General features: G+C 36.8%; 1 protein-coding gene across 1 annotated transcript in view; it reads right to left on the minus strand.

Annotated features, from left to right (window-relative positions):
• Positions 1–2,385: 2,385 nt before the first annotated feature.
• Positions 2,386–18,847, minus strand: part of ADAM10 (ADAM metallopeptidase domain 10) — a 119,191-nt gene continuing 102,729 nt past the window's right edge. Inside the window, exons 7-16 of the mRNA XM_075208065.1 lie at positions 17,677–17,769; positions 16,311–16,494; positions 13,258–13,421; positions 11,878–12,061; positions 11,261–11,411; positions 10,372–10,555; positions 9,779–9,887; positions 8,685–8,905; positions 5,630–5,756; positions 2,386–4,620 (exon numbers count right to left, since the gene is read on the minus strand). Coding sequence (XP_075064166.1) covers positions 4,526–4,620; positions 5,630–5,756; positions 8,685–8,905; positions 9,779–9,887; positions 10,372–10,555; positions 11,261–11,411; positions 11,878–12,061; positions 13,258–13,421; positions 16,311–16,494; positions 17,677–17,769 — 1,512 coding nt within the window. The 3' untranslated portion in view covers positions 2,386–4,525. The remainder of the gene's footprint in view (positions 4,621–5,629; positions 5,757–8,684; positions 8,906–9,778; positions 9,888–10,371; positions 10,556–11,260; positions 11,412–11,877; positions 12,062–13,257; positions 13,422–16,310; positions 16,495–17,676; positions 17,770–18,847) is intronic.

The following is an 18,847-nucleotide window of genomic DNA, read 5'->3' on the forward strand; positions in this document are numbered from 1 at the left end:
ACAGGGGGCTTGTGGTAATGTAATGTGTGAGGTAGGTGGTTTCTAACTAATGGATGTTATTTTATTTGTGGGGTTATGGTGGGGCAATTTAATTTAATAGTGGGGTTGGTGCAGACTTATTAATGTAGAGTGGGATGATTCATTTAACGTTGGTGTGGTTTGGGCGCTATCAATTAAATGTGTGGCCGAGTTTTGGAAAAAGGATTGCTATTTCTTAAAAGTAAATGCAAGCTATTTAATGTACGGTAGGAAATAGGTTTATTTAATAAATGTGATTACAATTAATGTTGTGGTTGTTTGGGGGGGGAATAGGTCTTTATTAAAAGGTGAATAAAATTATTTTACAGTCGGGCCGGTTACAAGAAAGGGGCACTAATAGTAAAACATGAGTTGTTTTGATTTAATATCAGACAGGGAGGCCTACTGTGTTCACTCATTGTTGCTTTTTCTATATCTCTATAGATTGTAAGCTTGCGAGCAGGGTTCTCTTACCTCTCTGTCTGTATGTATTACCCAGTATTGTCTTATTAATGTTTGTTCCCAATTGTAAAGCGCTACGGAATTTGCTGGCGCTATATAAATAAATGTTGATGATCATGTACCTATTCTGTTTCCAAACAGGGACCCAACATTACAGGATCCAGACAAGCACAACTGAGCTTAGGACACGAGCAGCAGCAACAAGTATTGAAAGCAGGAAGAACATGTAGGAAAGAGAGCAGGACAGTCTGCCAACTGTCCAGATTCTGGTGGGGCAGTCCTGAGTTTGGGGACTGACCCACTCAGTCAGGACTTTGTCCCGACTACAGGGATAGTTGGGAGGTATGTCCCACTTCACACTGCTCTGCTCATAAAGGGGGAGCTGCATGCACCTAACAGTAGTGCACACAGCATTGCTCATGTATTTAAAGGGGGATTGAAAGAGTTTGAGAGCTACCTAGCACTGTCTAAAATTATAGATATGCCCCCATGCATGCTGGTCACGCCCACTGGTGGTGTGCCGTGGAAACCACCCTCCTCAAATCCTGCGTTTGCCCCTGTATGTGGTTTCAGTGTGTAAGAAATCAAAATCTTTTAAGTGACAAAACTGCTGTCAAGTTGCTGTCTGGACGATTGGTCTTCCACAAATCGTTTAAACCATGTTTAGTGTGTACGCATGAATCACCCAATCGGACCTTCAGTGACAGGTACAATCACTGTAGAAAAAACATTGGTCAGAAAATTCTCCAGTGTGTACCAAGGCTATTGCAGAGCAGAATCTCGCTTAAGCTCTTCCTGATTTTCCAGTGTGGGAATTGCACTGTTGTAAGACTATTTCAACCCAAAAATGTTTAATGTTTAAGAAGATTTAAGAAACATATACTTACAAGGTTTTCTATATATAAGATTTGCTGATTGATCTGGAGTCCTGTTTTTGCATAGTAAAGTATCTCTCTAGTTGGTCTCCATGAGCTGTACTATTTCTCTTCGCAGGACTAGGTAACTTATCATTAATAAGCAGATAGTGCTGCCAATAACTCAGAGCTGCACATGCTCTCCTTAACTTTTACTAGATACAGTAGAATGCTTTATCTTTTTATAGTCAGTGGTTTTCAGCCATGTCTTTATACGAGCAGACAGTTGCTTATTTTTTTGCACTAGGATAGAACACAAAGTTGCGCTGTAATTCAGGGAAACATGTAAAAACTTTGCCTATTGAAAACCCAGATAAATCAAGAAAGATCAATGAATTCAGAACATTTTGCAGGAAAGAAGAAATACGTCACAGTGGTTTTCCATCTTCAGATTTCATTAGTTTAAGTGAAGGGGAACATTCCCTTCAAATTGTCATTTTATTTTCAAATAGTATGGTCTACAAAACACTACCCTAAATGTAAGGGTTTATAAAAGCAGAGGGGGAAACAGGGATGAATCTGGGAATGATGTGAAAGAACAAATAATGCCTGTACAAACCAATTTAGTCTGCTGGAGTATTACTGTATATTTATACAGCAGAATCATATTACGCAGTGTCGCACAGAGAATATGTAGTCATTCACACATCAGTCCCAGTGAAGCTATCAATGGATATACACTAACACACACAGATGTTAAGTATATCAGCGGCCCATTTACCAACCAGTAAGTTTTTGAACTATGGTAGAAAACACACACACACACAAACACACACAAAGAGGAACATACAAACTTTACACAGGTAGTGCAGTTGTTGGATCAAACCCATGACTGCAGGGATGCAAGTCAGCAATGCTAACCACCTTTTTTTCCCCCCCAAATGTAAAAGCACAGTTTAAAGCATTGTTGTTAAATGATATAGCCATAGGTGCAGATTTGCAATCAAGTCTATTTATTAATTCAAGCTCATGGAAAAAAAAAATCTTTACATATTGTTGCACAATACTTTTTATTTTATTTTTGCAATTTTTAGTAAAAATTTCAAAAGTGAACAAAAAAAATACTGTATAAAACACAGTGGACATTAAATTGACAGTAGTATTAGATTTTATTTGTCACTCTTCTGCTTTGCTTACCACATCTTGACTTGCTGTGGAGAGGTTCAGTGCATTTCTCTGTTCAAACATTACAATTGAAAAATAAAAAAAAACAAAAAAAAACAGAGGGATTCTTCCCAAAACCTTACCACAGAAAACAAAAAACAAAAAAAACAATCAGAAAAAATAGTATACACAATTTAAGGATATATCACATTGACAAAGCTACAAATAATCCACCATTATCAAAATCAATACCTTTTATCCACCTTTATCCATCCATAACAAATGCATTCAAATGATTTGAAAACTACACTAGTTTTTTTATTTTTTTACTTTAAGATTGTTTCAGAATTATTTATAGTCTCCTATCTACTAGACTTGGATTCCATGTACAAAATTTGTTTCTAAAGTGTTGTACAAAAAGATGTAATTTTTTGAAAAAAATCAACACACACTGTACAATTTTACAAGGAAGAGATTGTGTGTTTTTTTTGTTTTACACCTTGCTGGCGTGTCATGATGAGAATGGATGTGTAAACCTTTTATTTCAGCAAGAACGCTCTTCATGCCACAAAAAACTGCTACGCAAGTCTCAGACAATAAGAGGGTTCAAAGCCGAAACAGAAATAAATGAATAGGACAAGCAACAAGAACATCCATTTTGTCGCCAATACCACAGCCACAGATGTCCTTAGAAGTAATCTGAAATAAGTGAGAAGGCTTTTGGGTATGCCTGTACAATTACATGCATAGTGATGGATGCATGGACAAATTATAAAGGAGATTTACTCCATAGAAGAGAAGATCATCACTTTGGACACTGGTAAACCCAAATTTGTTTGGATTCAGCAACAGTGGATAAATATATCAATAGAACAATATTACATTTTCATTACATCTCTTGCTTAGTGGTTATTCATTCAACAGCTTCATGCTGAGAAGATTACCTGCAGGCTATTGCCCAGAGGTATGGCAGGACTTCAATCCACATCATACACACGCCTACTGCAGCTTATCATACAAGCAAGTGTATGGAATCTATTTCATAGTGCTGCTTGCAAGCTAAAAATCTTAGACTAGGCTTGTGTGTTTTTACTAAGTTGTATGCCTAAATGTCTGGTCAAAAACGCTGAATGGTTTAAAAAAAAAAAAGAAAGAAAAGAAACCTATAATACAAGGAGTTTTGACGTCCAGAGTGGTTGGAGGTTTCATACATCTGTAGTCAGCCAGCGGAACATTCAAGTCTGTGGAATAGAGGCTTGTTGCAGGAAAGATGACGTGAGCACTTTAATCAACTCTGATCCTAAAACATTTAGCAAGGAAAATGCAGATGGATTCTCTTTTCACAGTTTGTGAAAGCATCCCCTTAAAAATATATATATTCAGTCGCCTTTATACACCAAATCCTCTGTTATCCTGAGTATGTCACTTAAACAGTAATGTCTTCATTAACAGTGGAAAAAAACCCAAGATTTATAATACAAAGTAATGTATCCATATGGCAATTATTTGCTTTTTACAATTGCACATAGATGTAGCTTGTACATTATAATTACATATCTGCATATAACAAAGTATGTACATTGGCAAGAGATGTTCTCCAATGCTGAGGTGGCCTCTACCTTCCTAGCCTTGATTGGCAGTGAAAAAGAGACAGACTTTAGTTCAGCAATTCAGTAATAGAAATTTTGCTAGAAGCAAAAAAGAAAAAAAGCAGAAAGAATGGAAGGGGCATAAAAACAAAAGTGATAATGATATTCTAATACTTTATGCCATTAGAGAAGTTAAAAAGAACAAACTGTAAAAAATCTAGCTCATTTCTTCATCAGGAGTTTGTTGTTAAAGAGAGTTAAAAGAAAGTTAAAGAGCTCCGTCTGTGGGTTTGATGGTAAGGTCTTGCCTTCCTCCTCGTGTCTCGATCCAATTCTTGGTTGCTAATAAGTGGAACAGTGACTATTCGTAGGTATTTCTTTGGAGTGAATCTTTCCCATGGTAGGCACTAGGAAGAACCAAAGGCAAAAAAGCTGCAGTCAACGTCTCATGTGTCCCATCTGGTAACTCTCCCGTGGTCTCTGGCGTGGAGGCTGCTGGGTTGTTTGCGGTGGTCTTCTCCTTTTCAATGTGCCTGTGATGTAACAAGTGCTCAGTAACTCTTAAAAACATACAGCAATTCAAAACTATAAAATATAATGGTGGCATTTTCCATAGTTTGATCATTTAGTTTTACATATAGCTATCAGTTTGACTTCTGACTTATTAACTATTGCAAGCTTTATATGTCAAATGTGTAAGATGTGTTACTAGGGTCTGAGCAATCTCAATCTCATCTGGGTTAATCACAGTTTTCAAGGAGATAAAAACAACCTCTAGCCAATCACGTCATTGGAATGATCACAGGAACACATTTTTTTCTTTTCTTCTTCACACAAAATTGGCCAGCAGTATACAAAAATGATACACACCCCACCAATGTCCATGTAGTATAAACATGAACATTATTTTTGACACTAAGCATCAGTCCAAGTGTGAACTTGTCAAACAGGCTATGGGTGTAACATTAAAGCAACACTTGTTTTCTGTCTGGGCTATAAGGTATGTTAAATCTGCTGACGGTACTCTGTGACTGATCACAAGAGGTCAGATTGAGGCTGTATACAGGGTTTCTCAGCATCCCTGGTATGAAGTTTCAGCCAATTGCTGAACACAGTTCAGACAGGAAAATGAACAGAACAAATTGCTCACCCTCTCTCTTTTCAGGAGGTCTTAACAGATTTAAAACTATGTATACACTATTAGGAGAGTGTTATTTCATATTCTACCGCAGACCACATTTGCATATCATCATAAATAACTTGTCCATAGTCAGCCAGACGGCAACATCCTTTCCCTATCCACAACAAAACGGTTTTAATTTTTTATTGTTATACTTATGGGGGCCCAATTCCTGACTGCTTCTGATTGGGAGGGGAGTTGGAGAGCACCTTCACTTATTGGTGCTGGCAATTTGTATAAAAGGTGAGTGGTAAAAGTTATTAAGCCCTTAACGCTGTCCCCCAGTCATGTGTGCAACAGATTAGTGAGAATAGGGACAAAGGAATAGAATAGAAGGTTTGCAGTTTAATGCTTGCACGTACCTGGTAGAGGTTTAGGCGGCGGCAACTTGGGATTGCTACTTGGAGTGTGCACACTGCAAATCTTGATAAACCCAGCCATCAACATTATCAGTGCTATTCCCATTAGCAGAACAGCCCACCAGTGTGCCTAAAACAGTAGAGAAAGATACATAATTTGACAATGAGCAAACTCGTTTACACAATCATTGTTCAATTGTTTACACTTATGGACAATGTTTAATTTCTCTCAACCAGTGAAGGAGGTTAAAAGAATGCAGTGAAGATCACACTTCTTTAAATTGCCAATAAACAAGATCAGGTTTCAGGTCAGGTATCAAGTTTGTCAAACAGAGAGTTCAAAGGTTGAAGGCAAAATTGACAGCCCTTCAATGTCTAGGTTCAAACAAACAGTCTGGGCACTATAACCTTTTATTGTATATTACACAAAAGCCTTCACAGAGCCAGTATTATTTTTTCGATATCATTCAACAGTTAATAACACCAAGCCATATATAAGTTATAAAAAAAGTTTGTAATTGTTAAGGAGCCAAATTAAAGGTCAATATATGTAACAAAGAATCTCACATTTACCTCAAGCCCAAAACTATGTCATTCAATATATTATTGTGCAAACTTTCAGTATACCACACAAAATCATCAAGTAATAATTGTAACATTAAAATATAGTTGTAAACAAATAAATGGTAACTTAACTACATAAAACTGCTACAAAAAAGAAAAAACATGTCTAGATGTTCTTATGATCTACAACACAAGTATTTATCTCTAAAGTTATCAAGGTGTCTGTATGCACACGTTGTTTACCATAGAAACCAAGTCTCTTAGATTAAATCTGTTTAAATTGTATTCACCACAATGTGAATGCAGCTAGAGGAAAAACAAGCACAGTAATGTACTCACCCAACATGTATTGCTTAAAAAAGGTAAACAAACTTTATGGTTGAGTTTACAAATATTTTTTATTTTGCTCAGTTCATCACACACATACTAAAAATACACAAATACACAAATACACACACACACACACACCTTTAATGATAGGATACTTCATCACCAGTTATGCAAACAGAACACCACAGCAAGTAATAGTCCCTTACACACTGCATATATCTTTACTGAGCTGTATATAATTGCCAAGTGAGTTTTCCCTCTATGTATAGATGTGATACAGGCACTTATGCATTCCTTTAGGCTGTGTACAGCAGAATTCTTTCTGCATTTGTTCTTTGGACTGTTTCATACATTTCCATTACAGTATAGTAACTATAGTCTGCATACAGCTATGCAGTGGGAATGTGGGTTATGTGTACATGACTTTACAGGGAATAATACTGGACCTAAAATATATTTTTGAACCTGGGACCCCCATTCTGTAGTTCCAACACTGCTTCATACAATAAATGGGCAGCACAGTGGCTTAGTGGTTAGCACTTCTGCCTCACAGAACTGGGGTAATGAGTTCAATTGCCCGACCATGGCCTTATCTGTGTGAAGTTTGTATGTTCTCCCCGTGTTTGCGTGGGTTTCCTCCGGGTGCTCCTGTTTCCTCCCACACTCCAAAAACATACTGGTAGGTTAATTGGCTGCTATTAAATTGCCCTTTGTCTCCCTCTGTCTGTGAATGTGCAAGTTAGGGGATTTAGATTGTAAGCTCCAATGGGGCAAGGATTGATGTGAATGAGTACTCTGTACAGCGCTGCGGAATTAGTGGCGCTATATAAATAAATAGATAATGATAACGATATGCCTTTATGACGAGAACTACTTTACAACATCCTATGGGATCACTTTAAAACTAACAGATTTACAAAGGCAGTAGAAGGAAACAAATTAATAGGTGTTGATACTGCAGCTTTGGGACAACTTTCAGTTAATTAATGATGGTACACATCTCAGATGTTAGATATTTAGCAATCTGCTAGTAGCTTACAGATTACAAAAGTTGTACAGCTGCTGATTGTAACAAGTTGTCACCACACCAACCCTAACTGAACATCATTTTCATACACTCTGCATGGACTGCATTATTTCTCTTTTATTTATTAACAGTTTTTATATAGTGTTACACAGCGATGTATAGTGAACATTTCAACCATTCACATCTAGCTCCACTGGAGATTACAAACTACATACACCAGCACAGACATATGCTACAGTTTATTATGTCAATAACGAAAAATAGAATTATTTAGAAAAAATATAGTCACATTGTAGTTGGACATGCCAGGTGTAATTCTGTCCAGAAGTGCTGTGAAGATACTATAATGCAACCATGAGGAGTTAATAAAATAAATAAAAATAAAATAAAATATATAGTCCTTCTCTGATCAGACACATGTTCTACTTTTCACACTGCATTCTCTCTTTCCATAAGAGACGAATATATCTTACTAAAATATGGGCTTCAAGCTGGCACGGGCCTAGATTTTTTGTATTTATTTATTTATTTATTTTTTAGGAGGGAGGGGAATTGATTTAGTGCTGTGACCTTATTTTCACAGGATTCTTTTTGCCTCTCCGTTGTCGGGAACATTGACAAATGGGCGAAACCACTGGTTTCATGTGCACATCAAAAGTAATTTAATAATTATCACAACTACTTTAGACTATAAATGCATTAACAGTAAGAACAAATGTCACCCACTGTGTCAGCACTCTCAACAATGCTAAAATACAGATTTCTGATAAAGACTCTCTAGCAGACTATATCAAGGTGCTGGGTGTATGTAGTCATCTGTTTATATTCTGGTCCTCACCACTCATTGGTCAGACATCAGCTGTTTTAACGAACTGCCACAAGGATTATTTGCGCTAATCAGTTCAAACCTGATGACTGGCATCCAAGAGCCCCAAAGCCCCACTTACTATATAGTTTCTACCTTACCATTAGACATAGGTTCGGAATTACATTTGCAAAACTAACCCTGTCTATTTTGCACATATAACCCAAAAAAAGGAAATGTCCACAAAAGCAGAGTTGTCGTTTGGTGTATTTCGCGTAGACAAGTTACAGACTACTGTAATGATCATTTTCAACAAAAACTGCTATACATACCACAATCCACTCAGCAATATTTTCATAAAGCTCAGGGTTAAAAATGGCCTTTTTCAACCGGGCCAGTGGTCCGTCGGCATCAACCAGTCGACATCGCATGAACACATCACAGTATCCTTTGAACTCATTGCAAGGTGATCCAGGCTGCAGAGTAATGGTTTTACCATTGAAGTGAGCTCTCCACACCTCTGACCCAGTACTGGCACACGTATGAGGCTTTACTACAAGGACAAAATACAAGCAATGGACACAGTTCCACAAACATTTGACATATGTCAAATAAAACAGACCAAAAATAAATTCCTAGGTGCTAGAAAAAGGTTTTCATCTATAACATTAATAGTACATGTCAGCTCCACCTAGAGGGGGGAGTGCCACCTCCCTCAATATAATGACAAGCAGATAAATAAATTTATAATAAAGTGAACTTTTCCCCAACATTGACAATGAACGTTGGGGTTTTAAACTCACACCCTATGAAAATAAGGTTTACTACAAAGAGAAGGGTGTGAGTTCGAAACTCCAACATCATTTGTCAATGTTGGGAAAGGTTCGCTTTATTATAATATTTCAAATCAATCCAAACTGCATACAAAATGTACTGAAAATACTATCTAGAAAAATATATGTTTTGTTTGTGTGTTATTATGGGTCTGCCTGTGTGGGCACCTTAGTGAACATGCATCTCTCAATAAGGTTTAATAGAGGGCTATTACGCAAATCTTCATGCAACAATGTACATATAAAGTATAGGAACAAATACAATTGGTTATTATCCTGGAAGGACGAGCGTTCCTGCCACTGTGATGCACGTGCATGATAAAGTCACTTACACAGATGGAGGCGGGAATGGTAGCACCAAATCATTTGTACCAGGACTTGCTCAGGTTCGCTTATATTCCAAACCACAGCAAGTGACCACATGATTTCTAACTATATAAAAACCTGTTTAGAGCTTTATGTTAAAATAAATAAAATAAAATATCTTCGAAAGAGAATTTGCTAGCACCATATTCTGCTGATTCAGGCCTATAGCCAGATTAAAAATGGCAAATTACCAACAATTCTGAATGTTAATCAACAATACAACTCACGTCTTTCCATGCAGCAGACATGGCACAGCTCCTTATCGTCTTTCCCATCAGTTGTGGCACATGTACATTCCTCTAGACCGTACTTCTCACAGATGGAACCTGCACATTGCTGTATGACATGTACAGAATGGTGTTAGAGAGTATGTAACCTTATGGTGTAAAGTGTCTCTCTTCACGTTTATGTGAAAATGCAACTAACTCCTGACTAGCCCTAGTAACACATTGCATACATATAATCATATTAAAAATGGTACTTCATTACAGATGAGTTTATAGTACTGTAGAGGTAGGCACCAGAGGCTGTCCAGCGGTTGTGATACAACAGGACATGCTGGCACCACAACATCAGGAGAGCCAGATCTTACTTTTCAGTGTAGCAATACGACGTAGTTAGGATTTGTTTATCTCTGCAATAAAACATTAATAGAAGTCTTACATTTCTTCTAAGACACCCTAAAAACATAGGCATTGTTTTGCATTGTCTGATCCCTTACATTTTGTTATTTTAAACTCAACAGAACTTAAAAATAAAAACTTGCTGAAACAATCTTTAAAACACAGATTTTGTACCAAATGTACAATCTTATATTTACCCCCTTGATGCAGACTTGGGTTTCACGGTTACACTCTGTTAGGTTTTCTCTAGGTTCAGATGGTGGACATTGTGCAGAAACACCATTGCAACTTCCCATCTTTGCGCAGTCTGATTCATTGCGACATTTCTGACTGCTGTCTTTGAAGTTGCATTGCGCTGTGCAGCAGGGGCCCTGGCTGGGACTGAGACCAAAGGGACAAGTTATAATATGTACAAATAAAGCCTAGTCTGAAGTATTAATGGGAATCACCCAAACAGTATCCATAGAATACACCCTGACATTACTGGCTGATGACCTTTAATAAAGATGACATGTGATGTGTTTGGCAATTACCAACTGTTGGTACTACACACTAACTGTAGTTAGGAGTCGATTAGTTTGTTGCCTGCCACACGTAGTTTCAATATTGTCATATTAAAGTCCAGTTTTAGTACTGGAGCAGGTTATAAATATTGTATATTCTATGACGTAAAAGCTTTGCTACATAAAAACATAAGCTTATCCGTCACCTCTTGGCCCATATCTTTTACACTTCGGAATCACACAGATTTTAAATAGCTTATATCCTTGTCCTACATTTTGACCAAAGATCATACAATGTTCTATCGCTATCCAAAACGTTAGTTAAAAGAAAAACCATTTGAAAAAATAAATAAATCTAAAAGTAAATCACAACAAAGGCTATTTGGAGCAAAGATGATTTCTGAATAAAGTCATTCCACAACATAAAGCAATCAGAATGTGTATAATAAATGTAAAATATCATGCTTTAACAGTTTCTATCAGGTTATGGAAAAAGGAACACTATCATACTGACAGCTCAATGCCAATTTGAGGCATTGGTCTCCATAAAAGAAATGTATAATCCTATCGATAGGACACATACCTGCATCGTTTTCCTGGTTTTAACTTGCATTTCTTTTCTTCTAGTTCATTGGCATTATAGCAGCACTCATCTTTACATTGGTCACTGTAACCACAATCACACTCCTCTCCTTGTTCCACCAGCCCATTACCACATATGGGCTGACCAGACTCTGTAACACACGTTTAAACACCATGACTAGAAATTTACCAAGTGTTACATCTATGCAATTCTGCATCAGTATAGTGCCCAATGTATTCAATGTACTACTGATACATAGATTATAAACCTGTTGGCTAAGATGGGGCAAATTTGGATAGTACTGGTGACAAATACTTTTTCTTCCTGTATTTTATCACATAAAATATGATGTGAGCGAACAAACATTTGTGAGAACTTTGGATAAAGACAGTTTCTGGTTTTCTACCACTTCCATATAAATCCCACTAGATTTGGGCAAAGATAGTCCCATAATAATGGAAGGCAATGAATAAGAATCCAAAATCCTCTAAATATTCTCTAAATATAACCACTGCTGCCACCAGCTAACACCGGATTTATTAGGATAGAGTTCTGCAATTGGTTAGTACCCAAGATTACACACATTTGTGTTTCAGACATGGAACTAATGCACATACCCACAAAACAAGAATTCCTTTTCTTCTCCAAAACTTGACTAATATTACGGACACTGCAAATAGAGAACTTGTTGTTGTTGAGCTTGTCCCCAGATGTAGCTCTGGCGTACATGATAAAATTTCCATTCTCCTTAAATCCCACATTCTTAGATTCTCCTGGTGTGCATTCAGAGCCAGAATCATGCTGTAAACAAAGTAGTATGATCAATATAATAAAAAAATGTAATAGAGGAACGGATTCTGCTGTGTGCCTTTAATATTCTTCTAGAATGAGGCATCCTCATTTTTATTTTGTAAGTACAAGGCATTCTTTCAGAAAGCCATCTCACCTTGTAGCTTTGTTGCACTAGCAGAGATTAGTGCAAGAGCTGAGAGCTAAGCATGACTAAGAAAGTCAGGTGGGGCGAGTGGTCGGAAAATAAAGCTTTATAGTTCTATTCTCTAGTGAATCTGTCAGATGCACAGCTGTATTGTCCATAAACTGCTGTGTGATCAAAACATTACTGGTCAGATTTTCTGAGAAATGCAAATCTGCATTAAGCAAACCTTAAAGGACGCGAGTTTAAGATTTAAATAAAATTGGGACTTTGCAACACACACATACATACATATATACACATATATATATATATATATATATATACACACAAAGTCTAGAGATGGTAAATTCCGCAATACTTAACATGTATTAAGTGGAATCTGCTAACTTAACCTAAAGGCTTTACATTAAACACATTAAGGGGAAGAAGTATGAGGTATAACTAAGTTGCTATTTCATACAAACAGTTCTATACTATATATTTAACACACTGCATGTTGGAAATGTGCAAGGTGGAAAATCTGTATTGTTACAATCAGTGCTTAGCACATACTTGCTAACATTGTTTATCTACCCTGTGAATTGCGTCATTAAGCCCTGCCTAGACCTACTTCACTAGGGAAGTGAGCAGGATGTAGGGTTGGGTTGCACTGAGAACTCTTAAAAATTTCGGGAGTCTCCCGAACTTTCTGGGAGAATAGGCAACTATGTTATAGCATGTAAATAGATAACAGAGTTTGAAACAATGCTGGAATACATATAACCGAAGATCATGGTCATCACAAATAATTCTGCTACATGGATTGTCCTCCTCTCCTTCCAGAGCACAAATATTTTTTGCTGCTATTTTTCTACATTTTGATGTGCAGAAATGAAATCTATCAATGTATCAGGTTAACTGTTGGGGAAGCTACTGAGGAAGCAACAATGTGACTTTCTTGCTACATTTAAATGCATTTCTTATTAAAGGAACCCTAAATCAAATGGCAATGTTTGCAACTACTCATTGCATTGTGTTACTTGTAATTCAGAAATCCTCCATGTTCTTTTTGCAAACTTACTGGTGAGCCAAAGTTATGCCCAACTTCATGAGCAAAGGTGATATGAGAGACTTTGGGAGGAACATGGGAGCCATAATTCTGAACAGTAATGATTCCAGTGTTCAGGGACTTCTTCTTTCCATCAGAGTACAGTTTGCTCTTTTCACATATCCCACCAGAGCTGCCTGAAAGAACCAAATAGAATAGTATTTTTAAATTAAAATAAAAAAGGGATTGAGAACACAAAAAAAAGGAAAAGAAAGCGGAACAAGTAGGCAGTATGATTGAGAACTATATATGTTAGACATTACAAAAGTTATCTCTAACTTCTCTTTTTACTAAAGGTATGCAAGTATAAATAATATTGTATATAGACAGATAGGGTGGGTTGCGCTACCTCTAAATGTGTGGAGCAGCCAAAAAACGAACCTGAAGGTGTACAGGAGGGAATCCCTACCCTCCCAAGGGGAAACTGGGTTTGAAATAAATATCAGGTTCTGGGCGCTAATCAGTATGGAATATATGACAGGATGGATAAGTGAAGTGAGATAAAATAGGTATTTATTGTAACATGATTTACATGAAACACATTCCGGCCGGAAAATATTGTGCGTGCAATTGCACCAAATGTGTGCGATAAATGGCACATAAAAATCACAAAAAATTAATGTACAGGAGCTCAAAAAACAAAAAACATAAAGCAAAAACACAGAACAAACGCCACGGAAAAAGAGCTGTATACAGGAAAATAGTCTCAGTCCTGGCTCAGCAATAAGCCCGCTAAGTGTGCTATAAGCCCTTATAGATATAACGTTGATAAATGAGAAGTGTTGTCCAACGGACCAGTATAAATGTCCAAAAAAGTCAAACAAATGGTCCAGGATGACTTACATAGTGTCGTTCGGCAGAAAGGGTTGTTCACGGAGCGATACACACACATATATACTGGGAGGAAGACCAGCACTGACACACCAATCCCTGAGGAAGCTCACCGGCATTCTAGCCACGAGCGAAACGCGTTGGTTACATATCGACATCTATCTTCCATCCAAGGACTTTTTATCTAGCATGCTAGATTTCCATTCATTTAAACATCACTGATCAGGCATTGGTTGGGCGCAAAGTAAACAAGAGAGCTTGCATACGCTACCTCCGCTGTATACATAGGCTGCGTGCCTGCGATTCTCACAATCCACAACCGAGGGACAAGAGACGCTGCCGCATCCCAGGAGGAATCCTCGCTCCGTGAACAACCCTTTGTGCCGAACGACACTATGTAAGTCATCCTGGACCATTTGTTTGACTTTTTTGGACATTTATACTGGTCCGTTGGACAACACTTCTCATTTATCAACGTTATATCTATAAGGGCTTATAGCACACTTAGCGGGCTTATTGCTGAGCCAGGACTGAGACTATTTTCCTGTATACAGCTCTTTTTCCGTGGTGTTTATTCTGTGTTTTTGCTTTTTGTTATTTGTTTTTTGAGCTCCTGTACATTAATTTTTTGTGATTTTTATGTGCCATTTATAACACACATTTGGTGCAATTGCACGCACAATATTTTCCGGCCGGAATGTGTTTCATGTAAACCATGTTACAATAAATACCTATTTTATCTCACTTCACTTATCCATCCTGTCATATATTTCATACTGATTAGCGCCCATAAATAATATTGTATTGTATGTTGCTTACACTTTAAAAAGCTTTTGAAAATATCCACTGTTTTAAGACATTCTCGAGTGAGTTATTGAACTATAGGGTCACGTTTGGAGCATTACAAATAAGTTAAATGTATGCATTCTGTGCTAGATGCAGTTGGTGCTCAGCAACATTTTAAATTGGCAACAACTATATTATAAGCACCAGACCATAGAGGCCATTGGTCTTCTGCTGTAGGTATTGCTCTATATGCAAGTTTAACATGTACCTTTCTGTGGAATATGATGACCACTTAAATTGGAGTATAAAGATGAAATGTTAAATTAAATGATGCATACATCCCTAAATGCAATCCTATACATATTTTTTTTCCCATTACCATCTTTTACAAACTTGTTCTTGTTTCAACAAGCAACGTAGCAATAAACAACAAAACCCGCAAATTGCTGCAGTTTGCACGCAAACATTTTGCACAAAATGTCTTGGTAAAAAGAGTTTTGCATTAAGCTATGATTATTTTGTAAAGATGTGAACTTTATATTTTGTCATTACACAGTTTTATTTGGATATGATTTTCCACACTTTAAAGTAACACACCTACAAAAATTCCCTTAAATCATGGGATGAAGAATAGAAAGAAAGGCATTTAGTCAGCACGAGGAGTCACATGTTTGTACCATACTGTACTAGTTTGTGCTCTCTCTGTGTCAGAAGTGGGAAGCTGTAAAACAGAACTTTCATTGTTTAGGAACCATCTCACAATGGAGCTTCATGCGGCTGCAAACCATAGAAGGAAAAAAAAAACCAAAAAAACAAAGCATTCCCCACTGCGAAAAGACACCTGCAGGCATTTCAGTTTTACATCTAACAAAGAATTATATGAGCAGCAGAATTTGAGGAATGAACTTGCTGTCTTTTTATTAATACTGGGAATAATAAATGTGATTATGTAGTCTGATAAGGGGATAAATGGGGGCTGCAGGTTAATAAACATCTCGCTTTAGTCCCAGGAATCCATATAAATGGTAGCAGAACAGTCAGAAGTATGTTGACAATGGAAATTTACAATCAGAGCAAAAAAAAAAAAAAAAAGAAGTTCATGTAACACCATAATATCACTTTGCTTTGAGAATTTTTAGTGATATTGAGGGCAACTCAGATATTATGAACTTGCTCCAGTATACAGGACATTGTATATAAATGCAGAAATGACTATCAGCAAGTTGTGAGGCAAAACACTTACATTCATTTCTTTAACTACATTTACATGTGTGTTTGTTGCAGACTAGGCATGTATGAGGTATGGTGTAAACTGGGAAGGTTTAAGCTAAAATTGGCTCTGTTTGCACCTTTTAGAGTGACAATAATCTTAGAAGTCAGAATAAAAAAACCCAAAAAAAACACAGTACCTGAGGGAGCTCCAACCCATGCAAGCCCAAGGACACCGTCATCAAAATCTCTATCGGTAAAAACATAGGCCAAGCAATAATCATCATGGTTCTGTTCTGAGTTCAGCTCCAGGAACTTCTCCACTCCAATGTTGGGAAACCGAAAGGGATTTGAAGGGTCTTTCTCATCAGCTGTAGTGTTGATCTAGAATTAAAAAGGAAAACGAACAAAACGTTTATTTCTGTACATAATAAAATGTGCTTCTCTGCTTTATCCTCATACTAGTACCAAATGCACTTGTTCCTTCAGCAAGACACCCGGAGGAGCAATAAGAGTTCTCATTATAATCACGGTTGCACAACATGCAGAACCAACACAAAATGAAAGATACCATCGTTAATGCTAGTTGTGCATGATACATATTTGTTATTTCCATGTAATACAGGGCACCACTGCCTCCAGCTCTATCACCACCACCATATGGTGGACAATTTTGGCTCAATGAACCATGTGTTACCTTATGTCACTGGATTTTTACATGACATTTTCATAAATGTGCAGTAGAAGCACTTGAGGTTGGAAGCAATTATTTTCTATGTGAAAATACTTAAAGCGACAACCTCCTAGTAAACATTGTTCCTAAAGTGGCCTTCCACGTAGTTGGGAGTCCCAGAAAATCATTTTGAATGAGTAAGCAGGCTCTGAGTGACTGAATGCCTATTTCAGGCTTGGGATGCCACTATCTTATTGCTTATCAGCAAAAATACACTGATTTAATAATAAACCAAGAGCAAAAAAAAACAAAAAACATCTGGTAGATGACAAATTATTATCTTTTATTTATAAGGCTCCACAGCGTTGTACAGGACATATACAGAAAGCAGAGATCCATTAAACAACCTGATACACGAAGAACAATATAGAAAGACCAGACGTACTGAAGGAATACAAAAATTACAGGTAACATTGTAATGCAGATCAAATTATTTGTGGGACAGTGAGTAAGAGTAATGATCATAATCAATGAGAAGTAGGCCTATGCTTAAGGAAGCAGGGTAGGGAAGCAATATATATCTATATATCTATATGTCTTTCTATGCATGAACTATACACGATCATTTTTGGAAACTCTCAAACATGTACCCAACATAAAGTTGCAAAAGAATTGTAACACTTACTGATGAAGACATTTTGTTTTAATAGGATGCAATCCACATGCATGTATTAATAATGTTTTAGGTCTATATTTGGCCTCTGAAATATTCATAGAACATCCAATTGTTACCCAATAAATATTACTTTTCTCAAATCCCACTGTTATTTTTAATTTCTACTACTATATGAAGAGAAATGTATTTAAGACACGAGTGTGCAGAAAATACTCACCCGAATACGCTTCACCATGAAGCTAATATTTCGAATCCCCATGAAATCTGTTGACTGATAAATCGTATCAATCGCTTTTACATGGCTGGATATCTATTGAATGGACAAAACACATTTTATGGTTACAGTAATCCACACAAATCATTGTGACTTCAGCAAGGTGGAGCATGCATATACTAGATGATTAATAAGGAAACCATTTTATTGGTCATAAAACATTTATATAGAAAAAAAATATGCTTTTTGGAAGTAGATCTTTAAACTATGGAAATAGATGTTTATTTGACAAATATTTATACAACTGTGTATATTTTTAATTGTTTAACAATTACAGTGTATTGGAATTTAGAGAGAATTTGCAGGTATACCCAAAGATTTTTAAGCATTTTCTTTTTCCATTCCAAATCTAGATGAAAAAACTTACATATATAAAAATAAATTCCAATACATTATTATCAAAAGACAACTTTAGGATACATAAGGTAGCCTAGTTTTTACTAGATTTTTGATCTTTATCCTAAAGGCTCAGTATAAATCTCATTGCACTTGTCTGACCACCTAAAGCAAATACAGATACAAAGATGTTTTTTTTTTTATTAAAAAGCATTTATAAAATACGCCTATTCTTAAGGCTAAAGCTGCTGATGTTGTACTTTTTAAACAACTAGCAAGCTTGCTGAAACTGTACTCTCACAATTGCATAGTTTTTCAGTGGCAATATGGGAAACACAGAAGGCTTAAATGACGCTATGGTCGTCTTTTAATGCAAACGCACTACAAGTTGTCATGTAAGCACACTAATAGATGACAATCTTAAGGAACTATCCTGATCGCATGGCTGTCTGCTATACTAAGGCACTACGTAATAAGACAGTGTTTCATTGGTATCCTGCTAGTATGCTAATTTTGGAAGGAGACCATGATCCTCCAGGGGTAACATGCACTTGGAAAAACTTTACTGCTTAAGTAGTACCAATATATTTAGGTTCTAGCATGTTATTTGTCCCTTATTAAAATATCCTTCCTCTAAATAGCCAGAAATACATAGAGCCAGCTCATGCAATACATAAAAGGATAACCCAGCCGGCAGAAAATGACTTAATATGTGCTACATTCCTTGACACGATACATACTCCCTGTATGGCTGCCACTTTCAATCGAGCTTTAAGTG

The sequence above is a fragment of the Mixophyes fleayi genome, chromosome 4 (genome assembly GCF_038048845.1).
Source record: "Mixophyes fleayi isolate aMixFle1 chromosome 4, aMixFle1.hap1, whole genome shotgun sequence".
Lineage (NCBI taxonomy): Eukaryota > Metazoa > Chordata > Amphibia > Anura > Limnodynastidae > Mixophyes > Mixophyes fleayi.